This window comes from Symphodus melops (genome assembly GCF_947650265.1).
Source record: "Symphodus melops genome assembly, chromosome: 20".
Lineage (NCBI taxonomy): Eukaryota > Metazoa > Chordata > Actinopteri > Labriformes > Labridae > Symphodus > Symphodus melops.
Window position 1 is genome coordinate 4479209 of NC_136710.1, and position 10006 is coordinate 4489214.

Sequence of the window (10006 nt, forward strand, 5' to 3'; positions counted from 1 at the left end):
CCTTTGATTTTATAGAAAGTATTTTTTTTTAGACCAATCTGTATATTGAATGACTATAATAAGTAGAAGCTCAAGCAGCCACGACTGTAAATGTCACAACTGTGAAATGTGTTTTATAAGTATGGCTTGAGCCCTTCGTAAAAACCTACCTCTAAGGATTTTCCTTGATGTCTTTCATCCAGACTCCTGTTCTTAAGTTTAAAGCCTAGAGTCATTGAGGGAATAAAACAGTTTCCAGGTTTCAAAGTTCATGTTTTATTGCTTTCAAATGTCACATAAGACCCAAACTGCAACAAATACAAAGGATTAATCCATCCAAAGAGGTCAGGTTTTACATTAATTATACTGATGGCACTGCAGGCTGGGAAACACCAGATTATCCTACACCTGTAACGTTGGCAGGAGGAGGTCGGGGGAAAGGATTGTCACCCATATTTCAGGTAATGCTGATACTCCTGCTTGGAAAGTTGAAGACTACACAACGTTTCTTGAGGTCATGAAAGGTTTTCAGTTGAAAAAAAAAAAAGGTCATCGATAAAAAGTCAGAAAACAACTGAATTTTTTCCCGTGAAATCCATTCAGAATTCAAACAGGGGGATTACTTTTTTTTTTTTTTTAGATGTAATCTGCAGATGAGGGACCGCCTGGCTTACGTGGAGGGCATCCTCTGATGCTCACACACTTTGGCTTTTACCTACACTCTCCTATTAACACTCCCCTGGCCCCAGATTGGTATAACGGTCCGCCAGATGCCCCGGTAAAAAGGCATTGTCATCCACAACGTTTCTGTCTCGTCACGTGGTGCCTCTCCTGGCTTCAAATAGCCGATCTAACTCACCCGGCAGCCAGATTTTCCACTGACACAGGCGGGGATCAGTGAGCCAAGTGCTATGAAGAAGTGGGCGGTCAGATAACATGAAATTTATTGAGCTGCATCTACCCATCGAAGCAGGCAAACACAATATGCACACGGACAGCGAGGAGCTCAGTGACTCTGTAAGTTTTGATGATGGCAGACCTGTTGATTCTAATTGCTGCTGTGTGTGTTTTCTTTTTTTTTTTAGTTTAGTTGAAGCAGATTTGGGCACTTGTGGACGTGTTTGTCGGCAGGGTAGTTGTGTGAGCAGTTTAGGCTCTGTGGTGTATGTGTGTGTTTGTGTGTGTGTGACCGAGAAGACTGATTTCTTAAGGTTGGATGATTGGTTAAAAGGATTTTGTTCTGTATGTTTTCATTGTGTGTGTTTTTAAAGTGAGTTGTGAGGGCGTCTGTAGGTGGCTGACTCTGACTTATATAATAGCTGAGGTAAAGCACAAATGCTGGTAAGTGTTTGAAGAGTGGCAATTGTTTTGGCTAGCCTAGTATTTGTGTATTTGATCTTTTTTCTTCTTCTGTAGATGTCAGAAAGTATAGGTTTTAGTTTGGATGAAAGTGCAGAAGTGCGAACTCTCACTACAGCTCCGAGTTGAGGGGAGATTAATGGACTGTATGTGTTAACGCTGGGGGGCTTTGTCAATGAAGCGGTAACATGCAACAGAGAAAAGAGCAGTTAGACCTGTTTTTCATTTGGACCCGCTGGTTGTGTGTGGGAAGCAGGAGCTTTGTTTCAGAGAGATCTTTTATGAGCATCATTTGAGTTCATTTATTGTAGTGGATTATCTGCCTGTGTGCCTGCACAGCTCTTACTCCTCCTCTGGCTCCATCTCTCTCCTCCCCCTCTTTTGCCCTCACTCCATAAGCCTCTTGACCTCTGTTTTGCATGAATACAATATATATATTCACCTTTTTTTTCTCTCTCTCTCTCTCTCGCTCTCCCTCTCCCCCCTCCCTCCCTGCAGAGGTGCGTTCGGATACTGTTCCAGGACGGGGAGCGCAGCGCCGTGCGGACGTTGCAGTGGAGAGCCGGAGAAACCAGCCAGGCCCTGGCGCAGCTGTGTGCCTCCACCTTCGAAGTGTCCGACCCGCAGCAATACACCCTGTACTGGCGCAGCGGCGGAGAGATGCGGGCCCTGCCGCCACAGGCCCAACCCCAGGACCTGGCCAGTCACAGCGAGGGAGGCCCCTCGCTCTCCTACCTGAGGACCGACCATGACTTCAGCAAGATGCGGCGGCTCACCAGAGGTGGTGCCGTGGACCTGAGCGAGTCGGTGTGTGAGGAGTGAGTGGGAGGCATGGAGGGAGGAGGGGGAAGGAAGGAGGAGGAGGAGGAGATGGATGGTTGCTCTCGCTTTCTCTCTCTCTTTCTCTCTCTTGTTCTGTCTCTTTCTCTCCGGCGGTGTGTTGTGTCTCGTCTTGGGTCAGGACTTGTTGTGAAAAACTTCAGCCCTTCTTCAGACCAGGAGCAGACCTTAAACGGTAAACTCTTCCCTAAATGGACCAACATGCAGAGCACAGCAGGACCAACACAGGGACTGTTGCCAAAAGTTGTACTGTGCAGCACTCAGTGTGGCTGCTGCTGTAAAGGAGTGTACTGTTTGTGACATGGAAATGTGTAATAAATGGATTTGATTGTAATCAGAAACATGAACCCAGAGTTACACCATGAAAGGATTACATCATGTAAACGTGAGGAGGCTCAAATCCAAAGACTAATTTTGTGAGACTACTGTTGCCTGGAAACGAAACCACATCCTGTACGCACAGGAGAAGGCAAATTGTCCACCCTGATGATGTAACCCTTTCACTGTATAGTTCTGGGTAAAATCTTAAAGACGCTTGGATGTTTTATTTCTTCACTTTTCTGTGTTAAAGTCAGCAGATCTTGATGGAACCTCTTTTTTTTGAATGGTTTGAGTAAACGGCAAACCTCTCGGTGCCCCTTTGAATACAGCTTGACGAAAAAGAAAAAGAAAAAAAATGGTGACGCAAATTATAGCCAAGACCAAACCTTAATGCCAAAGTGACTAAAACAGAGAGGCCAACAGGTGTTTACCTTGAAAGAAATCAGGTTTACAAGGTTTTATTTTTAGATTCACCCACAGATACAGTATTTATTTTTGCTTTATGAGTGGAAAAAAAGCGCAATTCTTCTCCTTTCTCGTGTATTCTATTAAGTGTTTTTGGCAGGTGGAGTAATGAGCGAGTAGGAGGGAGGTGATAGAAAAGCATCAGCTCTCTGATTTTTTTTTCTTTTTTTTTTTTAAACCTTGTGAGAGGAAAGAGAGGAAAAAAAAAGTATCACATCGACACTCCGAGACAACCTGCAACAGATTTACTGAATGACTTGCGAATGTATTAGGCTCTCCTTTTTTTGCCTGTCACAATTTAATCCTTTCACAAACACACTCATTTCATGTTTCCAAACCTACTGCTTTTTCAGTTCTTCTGTTTCTCTTGGCCGTGATGTTGAATAAAACTGCGTTACAATCAGACTGAGAGGACAGTTGAATGTACATTTTTAAAAAGTCACCAGCTCCTGGCGACTCCTGCTGCAAGTCATCACCACCAGACTGTTCAACCAGTGTCATTCTCCACCATCATATTGTGTATTTAAAGATAACTTTTAATTGTTGGATTTGTTGGGTAGATATCAAAGCTAAGTATGGATTTTCAACTGTTTCTAACCAGCTGAGGAGGTTCATTTTTGAGAACTTTGACGTGTTTTCGACATTATTGCATGCTTTTTTTTTTTTTTTCTTTTCATTTTAACGTAAAGGTTCTGCGAATGTGGTGTGTGCGTGAAGCATGTGTTCACTGTGAGAGCTCACTTATTTCTTTTCAGCGTGGAAACACATAACTGTATTTTTTTGTCAGGTAACTCAGTATCGCAATAAAAAAATTGCAATATCTGTTCGCAACGTTGTTCCATCCAGTTTTGTGTCGCAGGAGTGAGGATGTCATGGTTTACTGTCTTACACAAACTGAACCACCAGAGGGCAGTAGACAATCACACCATTATACAGCTGCTCTCAAACTACCCATTCATGTTTTAAGATTTGCAATGAAGACAAACTATAACTTTGTAGATCTTCTTCTTTTTTTTTTAATAACAAAAAACAGCTCTACAAATGTGTTACTTAAAACCTTATAAATCTGATACAATATATTTCCAAGCTTCTTAGATAAATGACACTGTTAAAAATCCTGTTACACATCTGGAATTGCAAAAAGCCAAACAATACTGAGACAAAGATTTAACATCTTTTTTATATCAAGAATTACATGATAAACATAGAAAACTAGGTTGACGTTTTAGTATTTACCATGTATTTTCAGTCACTCCCAGCTTATATAACTCTATCACATGTGATTTAAAGAAGCCTGCTACACAGTCCCAGAAACACTGCACTGTACAGGGTTAGACATTAGATTTGACCACATTTTCAGGGCGATATTTCTTAGGAGTTGTTGCCTAAAGTGGAATCTAGACAAAAGTTAAACAAAAATGAAACTTAAAAAAAAAAACCATGCAGCTTTAGCAGTCACAGTGTGATTAAAGTAAAACATGTTTCAGGTACTCATAAAGCATTATGTGCGATATGTTCTGCACATATTTATAGAAACAACGTGGCTCATCAGCGGATAATGGGGTCAGTAATCAATCATTTGTTGTTGTCGACTTATTGATTATAACAGCATGAATTCGGAAACTTTTTTTATTTTTATTTTTTTTTTATCCCAGGTGGTTTGAAGTGGAAAGTTGATTTAAAAATGTTATGTCTGTTTTATCTGACTGCAACTCCCAGTTTTTGCAGCACCCCCAGACCTTTCTCCTCGTACTCCGCCCTCGTGAGCCAGAAGGAGTCTTTGTCTTTCATGATGTTGGCCAGCACAGCACCGCCCAGGAAGACCATGTGTTTACGCCTGGGAGGGTCCTCGATGCGGATCTTGAACTTCTACAAAGGTGAAGGAAAGGGCAGATAAGAGGTCCACATTCATTCAATAATATATGTTACTCTTTAATGCCACGTGTTTCTCTCTTTGACAAACAAATAAAGACGCAGCACCAAACCTTCTTTTAAAAACAAGCTATCACTAAAATAAAAAATATGTTCAGTTTACAAAGAGTAAAAAGAAAACAGAGCAATGCAGCATGACTGCGTGCATTCACAAGACTGAAGAGCATACTGTATAGATTGGTTAGTGATGAAGCCTGTGTGATAAGGCTGAAAGCTTTGGAATAAGTGACCCAGTGGTGCTTGTTTTTGTAAATGCTGTTACTATTATTAAAAGGAATTTAATTCCAGTGCTTTGAAAGATTGATCAAATAAATGGAAATGTATTACTCTAGCTTTAAGGCTTATGTTGTTGTCGTTGACTTAATGTATTATGACATTTATTTCAAGCTATTTACGAGAATCAACTGTTGCATAACATTTAATTTAACATTGTTTATTTTAAAATACAGATTATGGGAGAGTTAAGCTCCCTCTGCATTGAAGCACTTCTTACTGATAGTTTCTTTGTGTCTCCGTCCAAAACTCTCTCCAGGTAGAGCTGCTTGATTTCTCTCTCCAGTCTGGATGGAAGACCGGGGTACATGGTGGTCCCTCCTGACAGAACGATGTGTTTATAGAAGTCCGCCCTGCATGGTAAAAAAAAAAGATGGTAGAAGGTAAAATGACGTGTTTTATTTGTGCATTTCATTTTTTTTTATTTTAACCAAGTAGTTGTATGGCTTCACACCTGAGGTCAATGTCTGCAGCCTGGATGGTGTTGAACAGCAGCTCAGCCACTCCTGCTCCCTCAATGTTGATGAGATGAGGCTGGAAGAGAGCTTCAGGGGCCCCGAACCTCTCTCCACCCACCTTCACCTGTCGGCCGTCAGGAAGCTGCATCAGACAGAAGAATCAGTTCAGGAAAGTTCAGTCTGATATTTTTTTTTTTTAGCTCACGGCCATATTTGAGCCTCCACAAAGAAATACATTGTTTGGATCAGTTCTGCAAGCGTCCTATACAGTGTATGCCAATTCTTAGACAGCAACCTCTAGTGGTGGTCATAATTATGACAGGAGCAAAAGCAGAAGTCAAATGATGTGATGTTGTTTGAAGAGCAAGAAAGTCCAATAGAGGTCTGGGAGATAAATGGTTCAAACAAAAACTGTAAAAAAAGATGGAAGACATAAAACATATAGAGCCAGTTAATGAACTGGGTTTAAGCTAAATATTACGCTAGCCTTTGCCATGTTAGTCCCAAATTTTATTTTTCCTCCTCAGATGTTTTTGAGTTCAGGATGTGCTGTAAGGGAGGGTTTTATTGTTTCCTTTACTAGCAGTTTTTGTCTCTTTCCAGCCTATATGCTAAGCTAAGCTAACTGACTGTTTAAGCTGCATAATAACCACACAGACACAGCAGAGGTAACCTTAAATCCATATTTCTGCATGAGACCAAATAAACATAATAATTTGTGTAGACCAAAAATGTGAATGTTCACGCACCGTGAACGTCTCCACCAGGTAGGTGGTCTCTGTGGCAAGGCGCTGCTCCTGTTCAATGTTGTACCCCACATAGCAGAGCTTCTCCTTCAACATACGTACAGTCTCAAAGTCGGCCGTGTGATTGAAGGCGTACCCGCGGAGAAGCAGGAGCTAATGATGTAAAAATGAAAGAGAAGATTCGAGGAATTGTGTTTTCGTGAATTTTATTTGTCGATACAAACTTTTCAGACCAGTTATTATTTTAAGCTCACCTTGATGAGGTAGCGTGTGATGTCACGTCCTGCGATGTCCAGCCGGCGTGTGAGGTGGGGTAATGAAAAGCCCTCATACACTGGACAGATGTGGGTCACACCATCCCCAGAGTCGACCACCACACCAGTCAGCAAACCTGCGAAAACAAATTTCACATGAAATAAAATTTTGATCTGCTTTGTCTTAAAGTTCTGCAAGGACTGAAAGACTAAAACACAAAAAAACGTGTTCCTGTGTTCATGTGTCTCACCCTGAGCATACAGAGTGAGCACCGCCTGAATTGCAACGTAAATGCCATGGAACTGGTATGTCTCAAACATGACCTCCGTGATCTTCTCCCGGTTCTTGTTGGGGTTCATGGGCGGCTCAGTCAGCAGGATCTCAAAAAAGGCAGATGTATAATGATGAATATAAAAGCTTACTTTATTTTATTTTTTTGCAGTGCATGTGATTTATAATATAGCAGATAAACTTTCTTTTGAAAGGTTGACCCTTTGAGCGGGTTGCAAACCTATACAAAATTCATAAACTCAATTAACCGCAGACACAAACTAGCTTTTAGCTAACTCTTGTAAAATGCATCAAATGGCAGCGTTTATGTTTAATATTTAACATTGTTCTCTTTCAAAGAAAATAAAAATAAATCAATTACCTATGGCAACAACCCTAATTAGTCACATATTTCAAAGGCATTTCAACATCCATCCAGCTGTGTTCTACCTTGCACTCTTTCGGGTCGATGTCGAGGCGGTCAGGCCCGAAGGTGTGGTCCCACAGGTGGATCATGTCGTCCCAACATCGCACCATGCCGTTCTCCATGGGGTAGGACACCTCCAGCATGGAGCGGCATTCACTGGCCTCATCACCAACCATCAGGTCCTGATGCAAAAGAAAAGGAAGTGTGTAACTTCTAGAGATGATCTTTTTGTCCATTTTTTTGTTATTGAGTGGCGCAACAATTTAACATGTCTGACAATAGTCAATAATATTTCTTTGATTTGTGAAGTTACTAATTGATTCAATACATGTTAAACAACAACAATTTAAAATGCTACTGACTGCCTATTAATCCTTAAATTTCAATGACATCAACGTAGAGATTTGAATACGTTGTGGCACAGTACCCACACGATACATTACTGTAATTGGATTACAGTTGTTGCCTCACTAGAAGCCTCCCAAATGTCTTTTCTTTGACACATGCTCTATGACACGAAAACTTGCAATATGGAAATCTTTCTCGTTGTAAACAATGTTCTGACGATTTCAAGTCTGAATTGTCCGCCGATGAACTAAACTGTGTTGTGTGAAGGTGTAAGACACTTACTGTGGTCTGAGCTGAGAGGAGAAGAGGCACAGTAGGTCAGGTGTTTAATGAGCTGAACTAGTCTTACTGTGTGTGTCTAGACACAACACAGACACTCAGTCACTTTGCTTTAAATAGAATATAAACACATGAGGACAATGGAGGGAGAGGTAATGAGATTCTTTAATGGGTAAAAACAATAGAAAATCCAAATTATGTAAAGGTGTGAACAACCTCGAATTTCTGAAAGGTAAATGTACTGATTGTGCATTAAAGGGTTTTTTTTCCAGCGTGCAGATACATCAAATTATTGCACTGTTGTTGTTTGTTTGTTGTCAGTCCAACCTTAACAACATTATGGAAAAATGGAGAAATGAAAGGCTATTCATATGAGGAGAAAGTTTATAGACTTGGGTGATCTTAAATTATCTACAGAAACAACACAAAGGCTTCTTGATTGTGTTTAGCTGAGCAGCAAACAGGCCCCTTTTTTCACATTAAAGTCGCCTCACCTTTATCTCAATGTTGCCCACTTTGGTGTTCGAGCGAATGATCGGCCGGCCCACCATGGCCGGGAAGATGTGTTCTGGGAAATTGGACCCAGCGAAGCCACACTTGACAAACTGAGAATGAAACATATAAGAAGGTGCTTTTGTTAGTTCTCTTTTTTATTGACAGTAACTGAAACTTTCTTTGTGAAGTGATTCCTGAACATCTATTTGCATTCTTACATTATCCTTTGTATGTATCATTTTAGTTTTTAAGTTTATAGTTTATATCAGATTCATTTTGTCTATGCACCAGGCTCAATCTTTATCCAATAAACTTCCCCATCATCATGAATCTTCATTAACATCTTCTTTATTCTATTAGTTTTATTTGAATTACTGTTATAAAATAATTTTGTATAATTCTTGTGGAACGTACAAGGACATGTTTATGTTGTTTTATGGCTTTTAAATGCACCGACTATCTCATCAACTGCCTGACATGACTTTACTTCATACTGTAGTGTCTCAACTTGTCTTTGTAGCCACAGTGCACATTCCTTACCCTGGAGGGACATTGCAATACGTAGCAGAGAGAGTCATGTGGATACTGCTAGCTTGTGAATGCAGGTAACATAGAGTTTAAAACTCATGTTATTCTTTAATGCAACAATACAATATTAAAAGTCAGTATGGACTTTTTGGTTCCTCAATTCGTTCTTCCTGCTTTTCATCCAATTGCTGCACAGTTCAAAGCATCACAACCTTTTATGGCTGTGTGTTCACATTAGAGGGAGTGGGACAAGTCCAAACAGATGTGAGATCAGGCTGCAGTATGCAGCACAGATTCACACCCTTCAGATTTTGCATGATCTGGGAGAAAAGTTAAATGAAAAGACATTATAAACTTAAAATGTTATGTGTTAAACAATTTAGATTGGCATCCAAAACACTTGAAGATAAGGTGTATTAAAAGTTTAAATCTATGCTACTGAAAAAGCAGAAAAACAATAACTAGGCCTGTCAACAGACTGTGAGTCCTGTATGTTACAATAGAGACACGTTGGATGGACTTACCCCTGTTCCATTGTCAGAGACCACGACTTTTCTCCCCTGGCTGTCCATGGTTACACAGCTTTAAATTCTCCCTCCTGTTAAGACAGGAGTTTGTCCAACAACTAAGCAATTCACACGACTGAAACTGACAGGTAAGCAGAAGTCCTTCAAGCTGGGGCGGGGCTAAACTGAATTTAGGGGACGCCCATTACTGTGGCAAAAGAGGCATTTGCTTATTATTTTTAGGGAAACAGGTAGTAATCTATAAGTACTATTTAGAGCAAAGATTCCATAAACTTAAATTAGCTTATTCTGTTGTTAAAATGTTTCTATACTTGTCAGACTTCTGTGGAAGCATATTTTCAGTGCTTGCTCGATGAATAAAGTCTCATTTTGTTTATTATTTATTTTTATGAATGAAACTTACCAGAGAATACCATAAGACTGTGTGACTTTTTCTAGATTTAAAATAGTTAAGATGAACTTAGAAGTCAGCTGCTGATGGCTTTTGATAGAAAATATCATTTC

General features: G+C 40.3%; 2 protein-coding genes across 2 annotated transcripts in view; one reads left to right on the top strand and one right to left on the bottom strand.

Moving 5' to 3' along the window:
* rin1b (Ras and Rab interactor 1b) overlaps positions 1–3790 on the top strand; it is a 31802-nt gene extending 28012 nt beyond the window's left edge. The window contains exon 12 of the mRNA XM_079371061.1: positions 1837–3790. Within this exon, the coding sequence (XP_079227187.1) occupies positions 1837–2160 (324 nt within the window). The 3' untranslated portion in view covers positions 2161–3790. The remainder of the gene's footprint in view (positions 1–1836) is intronic.
* A 166-nt stretch (positions 3791–3956) lies between these two features.
* Positions 3957–9605, bottom strand: LOC306841273 (actin-related protein 2). Its single transcript, XM_079371074.1, has 9 exons — positions 9500–9605; positions 8447–8557; positions 7349–7507; positions 6879–7008; positions 6628–6764; positions 6377–6526; positions 5624–5769; positions 5390–5522; positions 3957–4833 (listed from the first exon to the last, which is right to left on the bottom strand). Exons 1-9 carry the CDS (start codon positions 9545–9547, stop codon positions 4663–4665), a joined length of 1185 nt encoding a protein of 394 aa, XP_079227200.1. The 5' UTR covers positions 9548–9605; the 3' UTR covers positions 3957–4662.
* Between the last annotated feature and the right edge of the window lie 401 nt (positions 9606–10006).

Coding starts and splice junctions, on each gene's coding strand:
- LOC306841273 (XM_079371074.1), bottom strand. CDS start 9,547: ATGGACAGCCAGGGGAGAAAAGTCGTGGTCTCTGACAATGGAACAGGG. Junction 6,765..6,878: donor GCTCACTCTGTATGCTCAGG/GTGAGACACATG, acceptor TTGTTTTCGCAG/GTTTGCTGACTGGTGTGGTG. Junction 5,770..6,376: donor ACCTGGTGGAGACGTTCACG/GTGCGTGAACAT, acceptor TGTCTGATGCAG/CTTCCTGACGGCCGACAGGT.